Source organism: Perca fluviatilis, chromosome 3 (assembly GCF_010015445.1).
Source record: "Perca fluviatilis chromosome 3, GENO_Pfluv_1.0, whole genome shotgun sequence".
Classification (NCBI taxonomy): domain Eukaryota; kingdom Metazoa; phylum Chordata; class Actinopteri; order Perciformes; family Percidae; genus Perca; species Perca fluviatilis.
Genome location: NC_053114.1, coordinates 32083669 through 32108140, shown reverse-complemented (window position 1 = coordinate 32108140; position 24472 = coordinate 32083669). Strand labels below are relative to the sequence as shown.

Genomic DNA, 24472 nt, shown 5'->3' with positions numbered 1-24472 from the left:
GATAAATTTGAGGGGTCGTGAGATGATTGATTGGGGAGGAAAAAGGATAAAACAAAGTTCTGTTGCACAAATCTGTTGTCATTTTTTTTTCTAACCTGTTCTCGTTTTTTGTTAATCTGACCTCCACGGGCCTAAGACAGTTATTTAAATGACACCTGAGAAGTTAAGAGGGGACATGTCTCTTTGGTGCAACAGCTAACAACTCCTAGACATCGGAAACATGGCCAAGGGCCCGAACCAGACAGGTTCTTTGTAGAGGGTCAAAAGCAAAATGGTTGGGAACCACTGGTTTATAATATTGACATGTTAGGAATATTATAAATTTATGTGAAAAATGTAGTAAAGGCCAAATAAATATACTTTATATATATATATATAGTTTAAGTACAATATTTCCCTCTGGAATATAGTGGATTCAAAGTAGAAAACATAAGAAAGAAATACTACTAAATAATAGTACAGTACAAGAACCTTAACATTGTACTTAAGTGCTCTAACTATGTAAATGTACTTAGTTACTTTCCACCACTGTAAATAACTTTATTGGTAATTCTTGATGTAGGTTTAATGACAAATGTCAGGTCTTTTTTTAAAAACATTAACCATTGTGTTGTCCTCCCGGCTAAAGAAATGTTTTTTAAAGATTATTTTTTTGCGCGTTTCCACCTTTAATGGACAGGACAGGTGAGAAAGGGGAGAGAGAGGGGGGATGACATGCAGGAATCGAACACTGGACCTCTGCGAAGAGGCATAAACCTCATAATACATGTGTGCCTGCTCTACCCACTGAACCAACCCGGCCACCCAGCTAAAGAAATTTTGACAATTCTTTCAACATTTTTTTCCCCTAGGCTTCCGGCACTTTTTTTTGAAGTTTTTTCCCTGTTATTATTATTATTATTTATTTTTTTCTCGACATTTTTTTCGACATTTTTGTCACTTTTACGTTTACGTTACGTTTACGCTTTTTTCCCACTACTACCAACTCATACAGTGAGTTTTACCCTTATTCCTGGAATTCATGGACACTTAAACCTAATTTTTTTAGTTTAAAAAGCAGAAATAAGCTATAAAATTGAATAAAACACCCACAAATCAATGAAAGTAGTTCACTGATCATTCATTTTACTTGAGAAGAGCGTTAAATGGAACCATCCATGTTAAGTTTTGGCAATTTGGTTGAAAGAAACCCAAATTTCTGATATAGACATTTTTTGAAAATGGGTCAAATTTGACCCAAAGACAACAGGAGGGTTAAATCATGCTGAGAAGGAAGAGCACATTATTTTTCATAATTACAAATGACAGGCTGGTGTGCCACTTTCAAGGCCAGACATGAAGACACTGACACTTCAAAGTAACAGAGTCCTAATTAGTGTTATTGTTTACACCTGTGCTAATCTGTCTATAACAAGATGGCTACCATGAAAAAAGCCTGTAAAGTGACCAAGCACAAATAACTAGTGTGACAATCTACAGTACTGTATATTCCAGTTATAATCAATAAAGTAAGGCTATTTTTATATGGTGCTGCAAACTAAAGAGATTCGATTTTAGTAGACATTATTGTTACAGAACTTGGAAATATGAGTTGTATTTTTACTTGTGGCTATTTATTAGTACTACACAACTGTTTACAGTCACAAGGTGAGTCTGACAACATATTTATAGTGAAGCCCTCACAACAAATTACTTAAATGTTGTGTGCTGTTTAAAATGTCTTTCTTAATATGTTAAAATGCGCTGATCTTTAAAGGTCAATAAACAATAAAGGCATATTATTGGTTGGCTGTTTTAAATGTATCACATCAATAATGTGGAGAACTATGAGACAGCAGTGTAATAATGACAGTGGGTCATTGACTGCCAAATTAAATTCCACTGCCGGTTATGGATTCTATTGAAGTGATAAACAGCCACCTTCTGAAGCCACCGTATTCCGTTCATACCGTATTTAAAAATTAAAAAAACACACAAAACAGGTTGTACAATATCATACAAAACAAAGTGTACCATGTTCTGCCTCAAACAATGAAAATATACAAACTTGAGTATCTCTGTGAGAAGTCTTAAAAATTGGTAAAACTAAAGGTATAGGACTCACACGCATACTGTATATAGGACAAAAAAAGATATATATTGATTGCAGCTTACTGTGTAGTACTGTGGAGTTTTAAACTCCACTCAAAAACAAACACAGGCCAAACTGTTAAAGCCACATGTAATGCCTGTGTGTTCTGCACTTCCTTTACTGTATGTTGGCTAAACATCCAGTAAAAGTCAGAGAAATAGTAGAGCAATAACTGATCCTGCCCTAAAGCGAAATGAGATCTGTTTTCGCTGTGAGCTTGGTGTCATGTCAGTGAGTTTGAGGCACTGAACCATAGTGAAGTGATGATGACAGAGGTAAAGCTTGGCTTGGAACAGGATCTTCATCTCAGCATGCTCAGCAGAGAGGATGACCGCCCGACTGACTGACAGAGCAATATTCTCTGTCCGCTCCCCCTCTCTTTCCCCTTTTCAGTGGTCAGCAGACAGACAGCAGGAGGAAATCAGCTGAAAGTTAGCAAGAAAGCCTGAAGGAAGAACAGCTGTGGTTAACACAAAGAGCATGAGGATGAGCCGTTCAGTACACAGCTACGGCATCAGTGTTTGCTGATGTGTGGACCAATCGGAGAGCTCCTTGATGTAGTTTGGACCAAACAGATCACTGTAGTTCTCTGTGTGCAGAGAATATGGGTTATCATCACCAGCACCTGAGGAGGACAAAACCACTGCTTTTATTTAATCTATTTTCACAGTCCTTCTCACAATAATACTCCCACCTAACCTGCTACTGATGCAATCTGACAGATTTTTTAAATAACTAAATAACTCATCAGGTTTATGATAAAAAAAAAAAAATCATAAACCTGTTTGGACCATAGGAGTAAGAAGGCTTTAGATGTCAAGGACAGTCCTAATACAAGCAGATAAACAAACTACAGTATATATAAATGTCGTACAGTGCCAGTGGTCCCACAGTGTGTGTGTTCTCCATCCTCTCTGCTCCCCAGTCCAGACGTCAGTGTTGCTTAAGTGGTCCATCAACTACAGGAGACAAAATATCAACAGTCAGTCAGATATCAAGAGCACTGCCTACAGAACCCAAACTGCATCCCAGAAACATGCAACTGATCTCTAAACAGCTAAGTCAAATAGGATGCAGTTTCATCAGGGAACTTGTCCTTGTTTCTGCCAGTGAGAGAGTCTCACACATGAAGTTCTGATACCTTAAATACAGCCTCATTCTGCTCCTGGTCCTCTGGTTTGGCCTCCCACATACCTGAACAACAACAATAACTAGCATCATTACAAGGTGCCAGAGTCTTATAGAGAACAGATAGAAAAAAACAACTAAATGCTTTGACAACAACTCACCATGCGTTTGGGCATTGCCAAATATGTCCTCTGCATGGGTCTCCACCTTCTGTGGTGTGTCTGAAATGGGCCTTGTTGTTGTGGGTTGCCAGGCATGCGTGGTGTGTGTATCATCGCCTAAACTCGCCTGTCTTTCTCGAGACCTGCTTATCAACCTCAGCCCTGAAGAAGGGGTGGAGGGGGGCAGGACAGTAATGTCACATGAGGTCTGACTGAGAATATGTCAGAATATGTTTGATAAATACATGTTCAAGGCGTGTCTTACCTCTCCTGCGTCTGTGTGTTTGTGTGCTGGGCATCATCCTGTAGACTCTGTAGGCATTGCTGCCTCTCTTCCTGCTGTGCTCCCGCAGCTCACATATGTCAGACAGAGAATTCAATGCACAGCGGAAATTTGCCTTCCATGTTTTGGGGTCTGGCTTGTCTTTGCCTGGATGGTACCGTCCTGAAGTGAACCAGTGTACAGACAAGCATTGGTCTGTGCACGAAAGACACTTTTCTATCGTGTTCGCACAAGAGGACAGCGGACAAAAAGTCATTTATCTCTTTCCCACATACTGATATTCAACAAAACAAGAAAAACTGAAAAAAACACACACACACACACACACACACACACACACACACACACAGTCCCCACGCACTCTCACTCTCACACAGAGGCAAACACGTGTGCACACATAAATATGAACACATACGCTTCCATCCACCCCCCACACACACAGCTGTCAGAAGTGCTAGCCAACAGCATGGGGAATAATCATGCACTGTGTTAAAAACAAATTGAAAATCAGTGGTGAGTGTTCCCCCTGAGCAAAGACAGGAAAATGCAGAGTGAGCTAACCCAACGCAAAAAAAAGAAAAAAAAAGAAAAGATGACAGTTAATACTACAGAGCCACAGAGCATCGATATGTGCTAGAATGAGGTCTATATTCTGTGTGTGTGTGTGTGTGTGTGTGTGATGTTATAAGAAGCAGAATTATTTAACTTTTTGGTAAATATGCTTATTCACTTTCTAGCAGAGTTAGAAGGGAAGATTGATACCACTCTCATATCTGTCTAAAAAAATATAAAGCTACAGCTTGCAGCCTGCTATTTTGTATTCTATTCTAAGTTGTCTGCTGGAATATCTGGCCCCAGATTTGTTAAGTGGTAATTTGATTACGCAAAATAGTTTAGAAATATGAAATTTGTAAGCACAAAAAAAAAAAGGATTTTGATACAAAGATGCGCTTTAAGATGAGGCCTTGAGATTAGTTAATTAAGCATGACCCCCCCCCCCCAATGGCCCTAATTGTGTCAGTTGACAAAGCAGCCTACCTGAAAAAGCAAACCAGAGTTCAAAGTTTAAATACTGAATACTTTTTTCCCAGATGTAATAAGTTTAAAAAGTTACTTCCTGTAGCAACAGGCTAATAAGCAGGAATAACTGCAAGTTCCAAGTGTGTGTTCACCTCTGACCACACACAGCATCACTGTGGTTGGGTGTCTTATTACTATTAGAATTATTAAACCACTGATTCTTGGGAATTTGGATAAAACAGGTTTTAATTTTGAAAATAAAAAGTTAGTTAAATTACAAAATCTGAAGGTATATCATTATAGACCAAAGTCTTGGCTGTTCAGCAATGTACTGGTGGAACCTCCTCATTTTGTATTTTTTTCATAAAATAGATGTTTTTCCAGTTATTTGTTGTTGTCAACACCGTCAGACACAATAAAAAGCTAATTGTTTTTTATTTATTTGGTCTAATATGTATTTAGAGTTTTTAAATCATTATCTGGCATTTATAGTACACATATATGCTGTTAAATGTTGAATATTCACTTTTGTTCATTTTTTATACTGTTTCACGTTACTCCTTTAAAAGATCTAACATCATACAATGTTTACTTTAAGCCTAAATAGAAAAAAGTTATGTTTTTTTTATTTAACAAACATATATTTGTATTAAAAGAGACTATCACTTTAATAACTCAACAGCACTGAAGAAACATATTGTAAGCATATTCATTTAAAACAAATAAAACTCCCTCTGACGGTGGTGACTTTAGAACTGAGGGTGGCGACACTAATCTGGTGACAGTGGCCTCATAACAACATACAATTCCAAAATGTATACCACACAAGATGGCTTCTTGCTTAACAACTTAATTTAACTATTGGGTCAAAAAATTATCAATCCTGGTTTTTGTCACCACCGTCAGGTTTTCTGTGACGTACAGTCTGACGGTGGTGACAAAAACCTACAAATGGAACTTAAGGGAGGCTAGAATATAATTGTTGATCACAATAAATACGGGCTCACGGCTGTGGTTCGGCCGCAGCCTCATGGCCGAACCACAGCCGTGAGGATATCCACGAAAACCTGACGGTGGTGACGTCTGACGGTGGTGACAAAAACCTACTCTTTCACATGATATGCATGAGTTATACAAAAGCGACTGTGTTGACATGTTATGGTTGCGACAGTAGCAGTGTCCAAAAATATGAACAAGTTTAAGAGAAAATAGCAAACTTAAGGGAGCTTGAGTGATTTTGAAGCATGCAGTAGAGCTGAAGGTTTGAAAATGGGGTCCTCAGGAATGTAGTTGACCTTGTAGTTGCCTGATTTTATTGCTTTTTATAAATATCTGACGGTGGTGACGAATATGTGGGACACATTTTGAGCAACCACAAAATAATAGTAAATATTGTTAAAAACTCACTGTTTGTAGTTTTTAAAAGATATTACAATGTACTATTTCATATGGTAAAGATATTATTCAATTCAATTATTACTTTTTGTTTTTTTAATCAAGTTGAAATGATTATCTCCTATCTGAGGACAACTGATTTTGTAGGCAATGGGCCAGCAAATAATCATTAAATTAATAAAAATAAAAAAATAAACCTATAAAAGAACCTTACATATGTGCAAAGGACCCCCTGATTATAACCTTGATTCTTTTTATTCATGACAATGTTATTAATTTCCAACAGAATTGTCACTTTTCACATGTTTCACAATTGTCACATGTTTTTGCCAGTTTCAAGAATCAGTGAAACCTTATTTTACCAGGTAAGTCCCATTGAGAGTACAAAATATTTTTTTTCAATGGAGCCCTGGTCAAGATGGCAGCATACAGATACAGTGTTTCAAACAATATACATGCAAACATTAAAAACACATAAAATAAAACATAGTATCGACTCAGAATCATATGCATAAGAAGACAGAGAGGAGGAAACGGATCTACATAAGGAAGCAATTACAAATTCCGATCGAATTAGCCTCCAAACCCTTAACCACATTTTTTAATGAATTGGATCAGCCTATCAAGCTGCAAATCTGTCTGCAAGTGTTTAGAGGCTGCAGGGGCAGGGGTGTGGTCAGAAGTGTACTATCTTGCACCTGTAACCACACAGTGATGTCATGGTGTCCTAGAGTACATCAGTGCATCACTGCAGCAAGGTGAGAAGTTCAACCAATGGGGGATTTTCATATTATGCTGCATGTTATGGCAGTTACACACCAACCAGACGGCCAACCGTCAGCAGAAAAGCCAAAGCCAATCGGACTGATCAGTCTCCCGGAATTGGTCCAAAAAGTGCCACAGAACACACTGAAGAGACGAGACGTAATACGTCTCCATAACAGCAGGCGGCGCTAATCGGTATTGTTGCCCAAAAAATTAAAACCGGCAGCTGATTGGACGAACGTGTCACATGGGTTTGTTTTCTCCGGAAATTCAAAGCCAGACTGTCATGGCGGCTCGTTCAGAATACGATCTCATGTTGTACTAAAACAGTTGACTGAAACATGTTTCTGAAAACATTTGAAGAGAGAAATAGGCCATGCATTTGCTGAATCTGTCTTCATTTCAGATCAACAAAGGTCAGTTTAAAAGATTTTCGTCAGATTTTGAGAGACTCTAGTCACGCTCATTCCGCTCCCCATTTCCGGGTGAGTCCCGACTGCCCTGCCTCCGACGGAACACACCGAACAGACTCGATTCACCGACCTCGCAAGACTTTCCAACGGCCGATTATCGGGTTAGTGTGTCAGCGCCTTTATAGGAACATTCTGGTATATTTAAACCTGGTGCAGAGGTGGAAAGTAACAACATACATTTACTCATGTTAATGTATTGAGTAGTTTTGTTGTGTATTTTGTATTTTTCAAATAGTTTTTAAAATCTGTCATTTAAAATGTACTTGATTACGTATTTCGTTACATTACAAATCCCATCCGTTACTGAGTAAAAAAAAAAAAAAAACTTTGACTAATGAAAACCGAAAGGAAGAAAATAAATTGCACCCAGAACCACTACAGTGATGAATGATCAGCATCTAGGCTGCCTACCAGGAGCCAAGTCTTTGTGTAGGAGATTAAGAAGGAGATGGAGGTGGATCAGGCGAGCATCTAATCTAATCTAATCTAATCTGCGGAAGCATGTTTTGGTAAGTATTTGTGCATTGGTACTTCAAACAAAGTTTTCATGACTAATAGCAAATTGCCAATTAGCAAAACAACATGTTTCGTGGCATTGCTAATTTTTGTCTAGCACTAGCAACCCGTAGGACAATGTATGTAGGACACTGGCTAAATTAATTCACATACATCTAATTAGCTCATACGGGCTACTTATGTGCGTAGAAGCTAGCTGCTAGTCTGGGCTGTGAACATTAGCCTCGGTTGAACAAATAGGCTGTGCCCCATTGAAATTGTCACCTCTTTGAATGTAAACGAGCCTTTGAATTTACTGTCACATCAAATGTATCAGCAGTGTGAATGGTAAAGGGAGAGCTCAGTTTTGAGGCACTTTGCCATCATATCATGTGTGACATGTGTTATGTTGTTATTACATGTGTATACATTTGTATAGACTTTTCTTTAATTAAAAACAAAAAAGGTTTGTATTTATGACCCCTTGTCCTATTTTCACTACATGGGAGAGCTCCCCCCATCCCGTTACAGTTTTATTTAATGTAACTCAGTAACTTTTACTTAAAGTACATTTTAAATAAATAAAATAAACTGCTTATTACTTTTACTTGAGTAATTTTTCAGATAGGTAATTTCACTTTTACTTGAGTAATATTTCATCAAAGTAGTGGTACTTTTACTTGAATACAATATTTTAGTACTTTTTCCACCTCTGACCTGGTGTATTCAGGGGTGTGGCCAGAAGTGTACTATCTTCCACCTGTGACACAGTGATGCCATGGTGTCCTACAGTACATCGGTGCATCACTGCAGCAAGGTGAGAAGTTCAACCACTGGGGGATTTTCCGTGCATGTTATAGGAACATTCTGGTATATTTAAACCTGGTGTATTCAGGGGTGTATTGCCCATAAATCATAACCCTATTATGTGCTATTTGCACACAGCCACCATTGTAGAGATTTGGGGAAACGAGGACTTTGGGAAAATCTTCACTTTCAAACATCACTGTAACAACTTAAACTGTGCTGTTGCTTCCATCTATCATCCAATGTGTGACTCCATCCAGTGTGTTTAGTTCTCATATTTAGCACCATGGTGTGATTTGGATCCCAGCCAGTCATCTGATTTTAATTACTAGCCTCAGTAATGAAATCACTGGAGCTTAAAAAGATCCACTACGGATCATTTACAGCAAACAAGGGGCGAGCCCAGGTAGCAGCAGCTCTATTACACACATGCTCCAATCTCCCACTGCCATTACAACTTGACGAGCCTTTACAAATTTTGTGTCAGTTTCCTCAGGCTTAGTTGGTGGTTCAATTCTATAATCTGTGTACTATATTATTATTATTATTTTTTTTTTTATTGTTTTCTTGAATATTGAGCTGAATTTTAGGACATACAGCACTCCGTACAGTGTGCGCTTTTACATATTCAAATGATGAATATGTTTTTTCTAGATCTTGTGAGAAGCTGTCCTGTTGTACTTTGACAGCAATATGATCACCCACAACATTCACAGCAACTGAACTGGAGCTTTCCCATGATGTGATGTGCAGCTATAATCACAAAGCGTGACTTTCCCAAGACTGGACTGTGTGACGTGTGTGTGTGTGTGTGTGTGTGTGTGATCAGAACATACAGAAATGAGATTATAGATAGAGCAAAAACATCTGGCTATGAGATTATGAAGAGGATTATCAAATTATTATTATTGTATTATATTATATGAATTATAATTAGAATTTAGCGTAATTGTTTCTTAGATTCTGGACACAAAATATTCCACAAATTATTCAATGTTTTTGAATTACTATAAGCAGGTAGTCAGTAATTTGACACAGATAATTTAAGTTCTGATTCCTATGAGAAAAAGCCTAATACATGAAATGAAAGGTTTGATAAAAATCATATGTAGTCAATTGCGAGTTTCACATGTCTTGAGATTTAAATTTTGCATGTAAAATGTCAATCCAAATCTAGGCAGCAACAGGTTGGAAAGGTTTTAAATGTGCAGTGTTTGAACACACAAAAAAAACACATTCATCGATCAGTAATTTTTTTACAAATGTGTTCCTTTAAATGCAGTTGATTTGCTATATCATCTGGTGCCATTTAAGGTTCCTGTGCATGTCATATCACTTAGCAGGAAACTGGGTGATGGTATGAATGTGGTAAATCTAGAAAGACCATACAACCGTGGCTGCACTTCACTGGAAAGACTTCTACTAAGCAGGAAACAGGACCTGCAGGTTAATCGTATCGGCATGGTTGAAATAGTTTCCAAAATGCAGTTTATCCTTCATTGAAAGATCCCTGGCCAGAATTGAATCAGGGACATTGTGACAGTGAAAAACTAATGCCAAATACGAAGTGAGGCAAGAGTTAAAGAAAAGTGACTGAAGTTTCTGTGTAACACATGTGAACATATTGCAGTGGAACAGTTAAATACATTTAGCATTGATTAGTAAATGTGGCAAATTGTGATATGTTTTGACATTATTAAAATGTTCTCATATACATATACATATATATATATATATATATATATATACACTTACATTCAAAAGTTTGGACAATTTCATTCTATTAGTCATGACTAACATTATGAAATAATTGAAAACATGTCTTATATTTTAGATTCTTCAAAGTAGCCAACCTTTGCTTTTTTATTAATAAGGGTAAAAAATTCCACTAATTAACCCTGACAAAGCACACCTGTGAAGTGAAAACCATTTCAGGTGACTACCTCATGAAGCTCATTGAGAGAACACCAAGGGTTTGCAGAGTTATCAAAAAAAGCAAAGGGTGGGTACTTTGAGGAATCTAAAATATAAGACATGTTTTCAGTTATTTCACACTTTTTTCTTAAGTACATAATTCCATATGTGTTCATTCATAGTTTTGATGCCTTCAGTGAGAATCTACAATGTAAATAGTCATGAAAATAAAGGAAACGCATTGAATGAGAAGGTGTGTCCAAACTTTTGGCCTGTACTATATATATATATATATATAATATAATATAAGCTTGTTGTGGTTTTCCTCAATTATTGCTCTGCATCAAAGCATAAGTATGCAAAGTGCCTTAGACTGATAGAAAATTAGCTATCAATACAAAAGTATGGTGGTGGACTGGTAGCTGGAGAGGTGCCAGTTCACCTTCCGGGCACTGCCAAGGTGCTTTTGAGCAAGGCACCGAACCCCTAACTGCTTGGGGCGCCTGTCCATGGGCAGCCCCCTCACTCTGACATCTCTCCATTAGTGCATGTATAGGTAGTGAGCATGTGTGTGTAATTCAGGCCTGTGTGTAATGTGAATAATAATAAGTAATTTCCCTTGCAGGATTAATAAAGTATAAATTATTATTATTATTATTATTAAAAGATAATAAGAAATAGTCTGAATGGACTACAGGGGACCAACCATGTAGCTGGAACACAGCTTGTTTTGGTGTGGGGTTCCTACCAGTGTGCATGGCCCAACTCCTGAAGAGTGTAGCATCTCGGTCAATACTCCATCCATGACGAGCGGCATGTTTCCACGGAATTTGAAAGATCCGTGCTGACTGTAGAAGAAAATAACAGTAAATACATTGTTGTCAACAGCAAAACCTTTTGCACCCTGGTGTGTGCATGCGTTTGTGGGATGAGTGTGAGATGGAGGGGGTCTACCTGGTCCAGCCAGCTAACTCCTGGATACCTCCCGGACTGAATCTGCTCCTCCAGCCACGGCCTCAGCCTCAGCCGGCCTGGTTGTTGCATTCTGCAGTCCAAGGTTCAGGTGGAGACGTGTCACCGGCCACACAGGAGATTCAAGAGTAACAGAAAATTTCTCAGGAGCTCAGATTTAATCACAGTTTACTCCGTGGCACCCTTCCTCCTCCACTGGATTCTTCCAATCGAAGATCTTACAGTTATGACAATCCCTCTCCTCCTCCAATAACCCTCCTCCAATTACAGGAAATACTGCATGTTCTTCTTTTCATGACAAGCGGAGTGTGATGGAGTAGAGAGTTGTTAAGGTCCTTGTGATGGTTTTAAATGCTTTTATTGCAATTCTACCTGCTGAGTTGTGGATGTACTGTTAACAATTGTCCAAACTAACCTGCCGGGGTTTAAGTCAGTGCTATAAATGTTGGGGACCATGTGGTTTTTCATGATTCCACATGAAATTACTGTGACGGTGTGTATTCATGTAAGACCACCAGGTGGAAACAGAGTTCATACTCTTATCAGCAAGAACACCCTTTTAAACGTGTGTGCCTCCTGTTAACTCTGTTCACATCCACATTGTTCGAACATGCAGTTTGACACAATATTATACACAGTGCACAGTTACTTTATCAAATGAGCGTTGCATATGAATATGCACTCTGTGCTATGGTATATTATTTGTTCATAACTCACTATGTATGGCTGTCAACACTACAGCCACTGTAATATACTGTCTTCATTTTAGTGGCACTGAAACAATATTTTGTATTAAATCAATCTCATGGTAAAACTATACATGAGAATATATGATAAAATTACATATTGCTTATAATTCAGAATTTTCAAAATCAATTGATCAATTCACAATGTTATCTTATTATAAAATTGTTTAATTATACTAAAAGGATATTATATTAAAATATATAATGCATTGCGTTGAATACAAATAAGTTATATAATATAATCTTTATATAATATATACAGTAGATTGTAATATTAGACAGTTTTAAGTTAATACTCATGATTATATTAACAGTTAACAATTAATATAGTTATTTAGTATTTAGTGGTCTAGTCAATTTATCTGTACTTTCCACCAACTGACAACTCACATACCTAACTCTGAAAAGTCCCACCTCTCTGCCCGCCCCATTAAATGACTCTTTTTTGTGCTGTTGTTTACACTATTGAAATATATATATGAAATATTCCTCTCCGAATTATGTCCTATCCTGATACCCAGTTTCAACAGAAAATGTTTCAGTAGTCTTTATGCAATTTTTCAGAAGTTTCACCCACTAAAGCTGTTAAGTTTCTTTTTGACTTGGCGTTTCTGTGTTATTGTGACACAATAACGGAACAAGTTTAAACTCCTACTTAGGGGCCATTTATCCAAATAATTTAAAAAAAAGTCTTCTCACTCTATCAATTAGCAGTTAGTTTTAGTGTTATTTGCAGATATATATAAGATGTCTTCTGTCATAACAATGTAAAGTGGAAATTGTTTGTTTTTACATTCAAACATTAAAAACTCAGCCGGAAAGTCAATTTTGAAGCAAACACAACTCAAGAAATAAACAACTTTATTTGAACTACTTTCTAGCAAAGAAATTCCCAGAATACCGCCATTTCTTTGCATATAGTGAAATGAGTTCCATTGAGTTCACTTCTTCGCTGCTACTGTTTCGAGGTGACGTGTGTTTCTGTGGAAGTGGCTCGACAGTTCCAGAGAAGAGCTATGAGGAAGCAATTTCACAACCCTGGATTGCATCAGCTCATTATGACCGCTGACTTGTTGCAGACAACAAGTCAGCGGTCAACATTAGTCAATTCAGATTAGCCTGGGTAAACCCTGACGAACTTCCGGCAAATTTGAGATTTGCTCTGCAAATCATGCTGCGTTCATGCCACCTGGGAATAAAAGGGACCGCCCCCGTGGTTACGTTGTTTTTCCAACTGGCAGTGTTCACATGATCGGGATGCGTGTTCATATATATGCGTTATATCGGCATTTTGGCATAACAACTTTTTGCATGACTGCCACCAACGGTTGGGCGGAGCCGAGAGCATCAGGTGTGTGAAAACATGGAGGCCGCAATAACAAAAGATTTGCTGCTGTTTTCTTATACAAGCATCCAAACAGCACATGGACAGGTGTTTGTTTGTGTTATCTGCAGTACAACGAACGGGAAAAGACACGGATAATGTGTTTTTTTTTTATACATAGACCTATTTATGAATAATTTTAAACATGTTATGTCTGTGTATGTTTCTTGGCAGAGGCATTTGTCCACAATAAACAGTTTATTGTCATTAAAATATGTTCAGTGAACCAAAGTCGCCTCCATCAAACGTCAGTTGTCAACAACACTTCACCAACTGGGAAACTCGGTTATCAAAATCCAGCCCGAGTTTCACACCTCTGATTAGCAAGGGAAGTTACGTGAATGGTGACGTTTTCACTCGGAAAAACGTTTTTCCGATGTCCATGAACGCACGGAGAGTCGGGATGCGTGTTCTTCTTCTTCTGTTATATTGGCGTTTGGCATAACAACTTGTTGCATGAATGCCACCAACGATTGGCCGTAGCCTAGAACATCCGAGGCCTGTACTATGAAGCAAGATCAACATGCCCTGGATCTCAGTTATCTGGCTTCACCTAACCTAATGCCGCAAAACAAAAACTATCCATGACCATGAGAAGTATTAAAACAGTCATGTCACAGTTGAGAAAACATTGTCAACTCAAAGTCAATTTATTAACGGTTCTGAAACTTTCGGTCATGAATCTTCTTTGGAAGATATCCATGACAACAGGGCAAACTGAAAGATCAGGAACAGCTACTAAATGGATCTTAAGGTGAGATGGTTTTGCTGCTGTTTCCGAGTTCAATTGACTTTTAAACCTGAGTTATGTTACAGTTGTAAACACCATTCACAGCCACATCCTGTTCTCCCTCTCTCGTCTTCCAAATTTCTCAACAATGTTTCTCAATAATTTAAAGAAGCACAAATTGCACATAATAAAATGTCAGCGCTACACACTCTGATAGGCGCTGTCTGTGATTAGTGGCATAGACTAGTGAGCAGGGATCAAAGAGAGAAAAGGTCTTTGGAGCTCAGAGAGACACTGGCCACCCTGGACATTGTTAATGACGCCTGGGACAACTGGGCTCAAGAAGCTTTGAGGCATCTTGGTGAATGATTCCTCTGGGTATCTGTTCAAACGTTCCTCTTTCTCACCACTTCTCTCCTCTGAAAACAAAATATCAGGCTGCTCCACCAGATTCTGAAATGCCTGGTAGCTGTCATCCACTGGAGGAAAGCTGTGTGAGCCTGCAGGCGCACAGCCGTAGCAGGGGTTTTCATCACATATAATGGCCCCTTCAGTTTTCCCATGTAGCTTTGTCCCACCACAGACCGCCTCATCGAAGCTCTCACACCCGCCCTCGACTCTGGACACAGGATCACATAATGCAATCGTGTTGGTTCCACTAGAGACGGAGAACAAACTGGAGTCTTTTGCATATGAAAAAATCCCCCCAGAATCTGGACAAGCTGGTGTGTGTTGGTCAACACAGGTCACGTCACCCACGCTAGGATGGTATTCAGAATCACAAAGCATTTCAGAGTCCGTCCGAAGCTCAGAGTTGTCCGTCAGATTCTGATGTGGGCCGCTGGGAATGAAGATGGAGTAGGTTTTATTTTCAAAGCCACATGATCCAGAACTCATGTCATTAGCTCTGACACCACAAGGGTTGTAGGAAGAGGAGAGCAAACCACTGTCTTGGTTTACTTCTGTAAATGAATTGGTGATTAAATGTGATATCGGGCTGATGTTGGGGAGGGCTTTAAGAAGGGCATCCTGAACACAGGCTATAACGTTAGGTTCTGTATTAGCACAACTGAGACCAGAAGAGCCAGTACTGATTCCACTGCTTCGCTGAATGCTCCCACTGCTAGTGTCTCTCAGGGACTCCTTCGACCTAAATACAGACAAATGGGTTACTTAGACTCACACAGAAATCCTTAAGGAAATGTACTAGTGCAGCCACACAAACCATGGTTTGCTGTCATCTGCAACAAGGGGCTCAACACAGACAGAGGAGATGATGGGTGGCACAGGCTTCAAGACCTGCAACAAGGAGGATAAAAACGATTAAAACCGAAGATTGGAAACATTTCGGGTAAAGGGGTCAAATGTTCTTTTCCAATAGATTTGACATTAACTATTTATTAAACCTATTAATTATTATTTATTATTATTAATTATACATTTTTCAAATTGACTTCATGTTTGTGAAAGTATCTGGTGAAGTTTGAAGTTATAATTATTATGATGTTAGTCTTGGTTGGTAAGGTGACACTTATGGTTAATGGTGGTAAAAGCAAGTGCTTGTTAATACTACAGCAAACGCCTGTTGAGCTAGCCTGGCTCCGCACCTCCTACGTTCTTCGGCTCAATTTTCATTTTCTTTAAATTTGGTTTGCGGTATATTCTTGGGTTTTCTCTGGCCAAATATTTGTACGGAGGGAGTGGCTGAGAACGATGACGTTGAGGTCGAGTGAAGCCATTCGGTCCGTTGTGGCAACGCTGCCGAATATCTAGAAGTTAAAGATCGAGCAAGAACACTCTTTGCTGAGTTGTGTTGATGGCCATGATGTTGTGGCCCTCCTCCCCACAGGGTTTGGGAAAAGTTTGATTTTCCAGCTCGCTCTGTTAGTGGTGAAGGAGTTAGCTAAGGCGAACGCTAGCGATGCTAAGCCGACGTCACAACCAAACGTTAGCAATTGGTTATGGCAGATCTGGCTCTGGGCAGATCCAATAGTTTTAAACTTCAACAGAGTACCCGCCTTCAAGGAAGTTAACACTTGTCAATGGAGAGTGGCCAGACTCTCTGTACAAATGAAATGTACGAGAGTCTGGTAGGACCAGGTTACTGTTGAGCAGCTACTATGTCACAAACACAACACAAGAAACTGGTGTATCTGTTAGTAGCGCAGCCAACAAACTCGTCAGTAATAATTTCATCCGCAACCTAATTTTACAGGACATTAGTGGTGCTGGATTACATTACCCTCATGCATGTGAAGGCAATTTGAATCTACTATAGAGAGAAGGAATTACCGCATGTAAATGCATTGAATGGCTATTGCTGAAAAATGCCAACAATAAGTAAGTATCAAAAGGCAACTCACCTCTTGCTCTCCTGGATGCATAATAAGAAGTTTAGGATTTGGACATTTGGGAACTGTCTTCCGCCACTTTGTTTTGAGCCTAAAATCAATTGCACAAATACATCCACAACAGATACACACATTACACATGAACACAACACAGGAGTTACAGTATTTGGGGGGAAAGCCGTTCATATGATTCACTTACAGAGAAACAACACAAAAACCATCTGCATGACTTACTTTACATAACAGCCACTTAAAGCAACGGTGATGATGATTGCAGCAAAACTGAGGCTGATGATGATAACGAAGGACAGGACAGTGGAGGACATGGCTGTAAAGTAACATGTATGAAGTAAGTTTGGAAATTACTCAATTTTTGAACAGATTACATGCAGTAGAGAAATAAACTAGAGAGAAGTGCATGATGTATGCTTGTAGATCGGCACTTGGCTTGTGTAATTTGTAACAGAATCAAATGTAGATGCAAATACGGTTCAGTTTTCTACACCCCGTGTTCGCCAGAAGCAAAACTATGGCACATATTCAGTTCACCTGAAAGAAGAGTTAGACTTTACAGTGACTTGGATGAAAAGGAAAATGGTAGAGCAGAGCACCATAACATGCTCACTGGCTGTAGAGAATGTGGGTGGGGAGGGAGGTCCCTAAGGTCCCTAAGGGTGAAGCAATGGGTGTGTCTGTAATAGGGGAGCAACAGAGAGAGAGAGAGAGAGAGAGAGAGAGAGAGAGAGAGGAGTCCAGTTTGGCTAATAGATCCATGACACCAAAACACTGCACAGCAGTTATAACTATGAAACTGCCATGATGCAACCTTTGTCTTAAAGGGATATTTTGCTAATTTTCAACCAACTTTGTATCATAATAATGTTGGTAGTATGTGTAAATGAACTATGGTAAACTTCCCTCTTCTAATCAGGGCCCAGATCTCCCTACTCACAGGCCAGAAAAAATCCGCCAGATGACGCAAAACCTGCTGGCTCTTAGAGCTGTTACTCAAACTACAGACTGTACTTCCACATATGGACAAAAAGAGTCTAGAAGCGGATTGATCTCTCTCTCTCTCTTACAAACTCGTACTGAACTCAGTTATAAAACTAGACAGTGCTGATTAAATATAAACCAAGGTTTTGTTACGGTATTGCCTATTTCTTGCCTAGAATGTTTTCAGAATGTTATGGCCACAGCAAACAAATACAACTTAGATGTGACCGTCAACATATCGAATAACACCAAACCCAAGTATTAGTTCAAGTAAATTAAAGTTTATTCCCAATGTAACTATTATTGGTTAAACCAAAACTATGGGAGTCTGAAAGTCTGGCCAAAAAGAACAAAAGAAGGGAAGAAGCCTGAGCCAACCCATCAAGGGCCATCGGACCCCAACACATTCTCACACCCAACTCGTAAAATAAGGATGTTCGGTCAGGAGCCTTTCTCGTTCTTATTGACGTTAAAAGTCTCCTTTAGCGTCTCATGTAAACGTGCTTGGTCGGCACTATTGCCAAGCGGGGGAGGACGCCTCACACGCCGGGGGACAGCCGCGGGTGAAGCGCGACAATAACGGAATCGCGGAGGTTGGGTTTAGGAGAAAAACAACGGGGAAAGGACGCCTCAAAAGCCGGGAAACGCACGCCGGAGACGGGGAAACAAAACGCCCCACACGGGACGCGAACCCGGGGAAGGACGCCTCTAAATCTCATCCGACTGCGGCTTTCCCCAGTACGTTACACAAATATGCCGAAGGGTGCCTTTTTCGTCGCATCAGACGCTGAAGGCCACTGACCAAACATACTTATTTTACGAGTTCGGAATGAGAACGGGTTGCGGACCCAGAACCCCCCCCTCCCCAAACTAAAAAGTAGTGACTAGAGAAACAAAGCCGCGAAAACTAGACTACCAGACCTCCATCCTCAAAGCAATAAAACACAAAAAAAGACAAAAGTAGATTGCAACGGTGATCAGAGCTGCTTCAGTCTCCCAGGGCCATTCCTGTCTCCCAGCCTCCCTTATATACAGGGGCGGGGCCACCCTCAATCAGAAATCAACACCTGAGATGAACAGAGAGGAAGAAGAGAGCATGGCGGGGAGCGCATAACAAGAAACATATTTTACTGCACTAATATGAAAGTTTGGGAACAGGAAGTGGGCTCCACACTGTTTCCTGTATTGAGAAAACCGAAGCTGTAAAAACTCAGATAAAACGGTAAAACTAGGCAGCGCTGATTCATTTCAATGAGACCACTGAGTTTGCGCAGTGTGGGTGCAGAAGTGGAGGGCTCTGGTGAAAAGGATTGCTCAATTTTTGCCACTGTGCAATGCAATGTGATATGGCAGCACAATGCCAATGAAGTAGACATGCAAGAGCACACGCCTGGTAGATTACTCTGTGAGAATGTTTAGCTTGAAATAGCGTGCAGATCCTGGGTCAGATCCAGGACAGGGAGCGTCAACAAGTATAACATTTTCAAAATCAAAACCTACGCATGCTATGGCTTGTTCCCTTTTGAAGAATGTTTACTGAATTTGTGTTTTCACATGTCAGTGCCATGCAACAAACAAAGAATGCGAGATTATAGATAAATAGAGATTTTTAGGTTTTAAGGGATCTTAGATTTCAAATAATGGGTCATACACACCCATTATTGCACCTTATTAATTGATTATAAATATGTTCAACAAATCTTATCATGTCTAAAAAATATGTGTGTTAGAAAGCCCACACTGTTAATGTATTGTTAAATTGTTTATTGAGATAAGTTCTATTCAGTAATAGCCAGTTCTCTGTAAGTTTCCCACGCTCTTGAACGTACCATAGCCGTTCCGATACTATTGAATGCACCACATGTGAAAAACGCCGTGCTGTTATGCCTTAATATATATGTCAATGTGTTATGCTAGTTCTCCGGTGGATATATTGTAATCTCCTTTGCCTTCTTAACGTTCATCTACCTCCCTGGTTTATTGCTGTGTGTGAATGACATAAAGTGAGATTAACAACATTATACTGTCTGACTGGATGCTAACGTTGTGTACTGTTTAGATGTGCATAAGTTAATGCTAACTTTGTTATTGTTATTAGCGTTGCTAAAGCTAATAAGCTAAGACAAGCTGTCTGTATGCATCGTGTGAGATAATTTGTGTGCTTTACATGATTCCTGTGGTATACTTTAGTACCGAATACAGTCCATTTGCTACCTTAGTTACCTTTATTATGTTTGTGTATATGTATTTGCGTTACATATGGTGTTTGCTGTACTGATTGTTACTTTGTATTATTACAGACCATAGCCAAATAAATCAACCAAAACAGGACACCTGTATCCGTGTTCTTTAACGGGAACACCAACCCCACACCTTGCCACTCTAAACCAGTTTATTTCCTGGAGACAACCCAATCTCTCCTTTTTAATGTGCTATACTTAAACATCAAAAGTAACAAAAGACTGAATAGATGACACTTACGGGTTGTGAATTCCCGCTCTTCACTACTGTCACTGAACTTTCCACTCAAGTCTATTTGGTTTGTCACGCTGACCACATATGTTGTACTTGGCTCCAAGCCCCGACCAAGTATTTCATAGTAACCAAATTCGTTGAGAGTAGTTGGTGTGACAATAGCAGACACCTGGTATGGAGAAACAAGAATTATTAAAAAGATGGCTTGGCAATCATTTCCTTTAACTAAAGAAGCAAGCTGACATACTTAAATGCCCATGACTAAGTCTACATCTCTACGGCAAATTATCTTTTATTGTTATAAAGTGCATTTTGCATTGCTCTTACCTTTTTTGCGTCTCCTTTTTTATGGTAAGTCACATTAGCACTCAAGTTATCTCTTAAACCTTCCTTCACGTTCTGCTTCCACTTGACATGAAAATTCCCATTAGATTCTTTCACTGAGACAATTGTTGGGGTTTTGGGCTTTACTGGAGAAGAACAGAGATAAGAGAAGTAAGATGAATGTTTCCTAACTTCCATCCAGTTGTACATACATTCACTGTTATTCTGGATCTGGATCAGATTAATGGACTTTCATTTAAGAGAAGTCAACTTACTGCTGTCTGTGACGTTGATTATTTTAGACTCTATGCGATCGCCTCCTTTCCAAACTGTGGCTGTAAAAGACTGCCCTACAAGAAGTAGCTTTTCTTGGTGGACAGAGCAACACTGTGCAGTGTCACACTGTTTAAAATTGCTATGCTTCTCCCTGTGGAATACAAGATGACATGCATCATGCTCTGAATATTTTAAATACATTTTAGTTGATTTTTAATACAATTATATATTACAGTTTTTCTGAATTGCTAAAACACTAAACCCCATTCTCTGAACCAAATACCCTAAACCCATTTGTTCAATCAATCACTCTTCATGCAAAACTCTAAACACATTCTCACTTGTTAAAACACATTTCACACTGTAATGCACTTGTGTTGCAAAATAGTTTACATGGGCAGCGAAAGTTAAACACAACTACAACACAGTTGTCATCATTTACACACAACGACTCAAAATTGTACACCTTTCTAGGTGATCAAACCAATTGTAGAGAATATAAACTAGTTCAGAGTGCACAGGTGGCACAGGAGCATTGAATGTTGTTTGATTTTGCGGTTTCACAATATGTTTTAGTATACCGTCATGTGCTTTTCATTTCGTTGTCTTTGTTCTTTGGCCTTTTGCAGTTGGACTACTGTAGTGTTCTGCAAGTGCCTACAGTAATACAGTATACAGTCATTCAATATTGTATTACTTGCACTACTTGCAGTGTACATGATATTCACTGTACAAGTTGTGATATACTTAATGTACGTTTTCATTGCAAAATGTGTTTACTATATGAAATACTGTAAACTATTTTTTTCTGTAACTACATGCCCTTGACATTGTGTTCTCAATGTTTTGAGGTAATGTCTAATGAATGCTCTGTAGTGTTTGACTGGCTGTGTGTATGATCTGAAAGCATTGTTTGATTTTGCCAACAGAGTCAGATGTTTTGTGAACATAGTTTGAGAATTTAGTTTTGTGTTTAAAGAAATGTGTCTTAGCAATCGAGAAACTGTAATATAATTTTAATATTATAGCCCTACATATGTTGTATGAAAACAATCAACTGACTCGACACCGTTTAGTGAAATCAGCCAAAACTAAGCTCATAAATATACAATGTTACCAATTCACTGGCTCTGCAGTAAACCATACGTAAAATAAGTATGGTAAATAAAAACAACACCTCACCCGTATCCGCTGTTGCTCAGGAAAGTCAACTTGTATTCAGAGCAGTTTTGCGCTTCAAAGTGGCAAAACACCTGTGACTCATAGTCGTTGGTACAGTCGAGAGTTTGGCCTGAAACCCACATTACACAAAGAGATTAATTGTGAGAATTAGTTATTGCATATATACTACTATATAAAAGCCAGTGTCCACTTTACGTACCATAGAGAGCTGTTGTAATATTCACCAAAATAAGAAGGACCAGGGATATCCTTTCGCGAACTGGCCTGAAAGCAAACAGCAGATATTTCTTTAGGCTATTTAATGCAACATATTTGATAATTTAAGCAACACAAACACTTTCCAAGACTCCAGATTACCTCTTTAACTCCATGCTGAAACGATTTCTCCTTCTCCTTCGAAAACAATCCAGTTCTTCAGCTCCGACCCATTTCCTGGGAAAGTGAACGTTACTTTGCTGCGTGCTTACACTTTAATGTCTCACAGTCTTCCTGAAATGGAAAGCTGTTACTGGAAATGTTGCACCACTAGTTCAGGGGAAGAGGTGTGTCCTAGTCCCATTTCCTCAAAGAGTAGAAGAAAGGCAACACAATCCCTACTGTAAATGAAGCAACCAAAATAGGCTACCTAAATAAAATAAATAAAAAAATTGTGAATTTACGCATTAATTATAATAATAATTATTATAAAGTGTAAGAGCTGGGGCCATATCGATTATAATATATTTCCCTCAATTTATAGCCTACTTGAATCAGAGAAATAAGTTACTCAGATCGCCAAAATTATGTAGTCATGGAATTAGAAATATAGAGATGAATTTACACAAGATGCTCATGTCATTTATGTAAATTATGCATAGCCTGCGTTTTAAATTGTGTGTATAAGTGAACTGAATAGGCTACTGGCAACTAACTGGCCTAACTTTGGCAACATTGAGGGTCGATGGTTGGTATTCATTTTAGACCAGCAGGTCGAAGCAGAGTTACAGTTATATGTGAAAAATTATGAGTTGCTTCACATGTTGCAATGTTGCTTTACATCTAAAGTTGGTGAAGTTAATTATGCAACAGTATCTTACAGGTTTTTTTTCAATTTCTTACACACTAAAATTAAAACTTTCCCACAATTAGAAAAACCTTACACTCAAGGAGCAAAACACTGGCCTAGATTTGTACAACTGTAAGAACATTGTCAGATTTTGCAAAATATTACACACAATGCTTGCTCTTGGGGGATTTACTAGAATTGTTGGGTCCTTGTATGTTATAGAGTGTGGTCTAGACCTACTCTAGCTGTAAAGTGTCTTGAGATAACTAGTTATGATTTGATACTATGAATGAAATTGAATTGAATGTAATTGATTTGCAAAACACTAAACACACTTGTATGCATTAGACACAGTAATGTATCATGATGTAATTTCCTTGCAATTTCAAAGCAAAGGCTTTCAAATGAACACACACATGAACCAATTTGTTAAACACAGCCACCAGGTGTGCACACACACTGGTGCTTAACTGTAGACACACCAATCAGGTTTAAGCACTATAAAAAGGCAACAGGTAAGTTCACCTGTCTTCAACAAAAATGGACGGTGTCAGACGAAGAGGGAGAGTGGGGATGAGAAGGGGAATCCGGAGAGAACAAAGTGGAGGAAGAGGAAGAGGGAGAGGAAAAGAGAGAGGGAGAGGGAGAGGAAGACCTGGAGGAAGGGTAGGACATGCACAAAAAAGAAGAATTCGTACACGGTGGCATCAATACTTCGGACATTTTGACAGTGTTGGTATCTATTCCTGTATCATTTTACAGTAAGCTACATGTGTTTTGTTTGGCCAACATATATTGAACGTCAAGAACACCAAAAAGGGAGGGGCCCCATATTCACACAGGAGCAAGAGAGAGAGATCATAAACCTCGTTTTGGCCAATAATGCAATCAGACTTAGAGAAATTCAAGCCCATATAGTCAGTAATCACCAAATTTTCAATAATGTCCAACAGGTCTCTCTGTCAACAATAGCCCGTATCCTTAAAAAACATCAAGTCCTGATGAAACAACTGTATAAAGTGCCATTTGAAAGAAATTCAGACAGGGTGGAAGTCCTGCGGCGTGAATATGTGGTGAGACGTTTTGTTCACTGACTGTAATATTGTGTAGTGCACACATAACCTTTTTACTTTACATGTAATTTCACTGTATAGCAGACCTACAGTATATTGATCTACACAATGTGATCTTTTGCTGTATTGCAAATGGATGCGGAGCAAGCAACGTGGGGGTAACATTACCCTTTGTGCTGCTATTACACAAAGGGACCAGATGCAATACATTGTCGTCTGGGACAATGGTTTATCTGTTTTTTGCCCCCAACGGTGCCTTCCAGGCAGCGCTACCTGGAAGGCGCCATTTGGATGGACTGGTTATAGGGTTAGGTTTTTGGGTTAAGATTTGTTAACTGAAGGTGGC

At 39.0% G+C, this 24472-nt stretch overlaps 1 protein-coding gene and 1 pseudogene across 1 annotated transcript; both read right to left on the bottom strand.

Moving 5' to 3' along the window:
• Nucleotides 1–1209: 1209 nt before the first annotated feature.
• Nucleotides 1210–11616, bottom strand: LOC120556081 (interferon regulatory factor 1-like). The gene is made up of 7 exons (XM_039795466.1): nt 11527–11616; nt 11321–11420; nt 3686–3865; nt 3421–3582; nt 3273–3325; nt 3006–3090; nt 1210–2756 (listed from the first exon to the last, which is right to left on the bottom strand). The coding sequence occupies exons 1-7, from the start codon at nt 11614–11616 to the stop codon at nt 2638–2640; spliced, it is 789 nt and encodes a 262-aa protein (XP_039651400.1). The 3' UTR covers nt 1210–2637.
• Nucleotides 11617–13876: 2260 nt separating this feature from the next.
• On the bottom strand, nt 13877–22511 carry LOC120555627 (annotated as a pseudogene).
• Nucleotides 22512–24472: the final 1961 nt, after the last annotated feature.

Bases quoted from the DNA above. Each gene is read 5' to 3' on its own strand.
- LOC120556081 (XM_039795466.1), bottom strand. From the start codon at position 11,616: ATGCAACAACCAGGCCGGCTGAGGCTGAGGCCGTGGCTGGAGGAGCAG. The intron at 3,583-3,685 runs GTAAGACACGCC...CCCCTTCTTCAG, and splicing joins AACACACAGACGCAGGAGAG to GGCTGAGGTTGATAAGCAGG. The intron at 3,326-3,420 runs GTGAGTTGTTGT...GTTGTTGTTCAG, and splicing joins TGGCAATGCCCAAACGCATG to GTATGTGGGAGGCCAAACCA.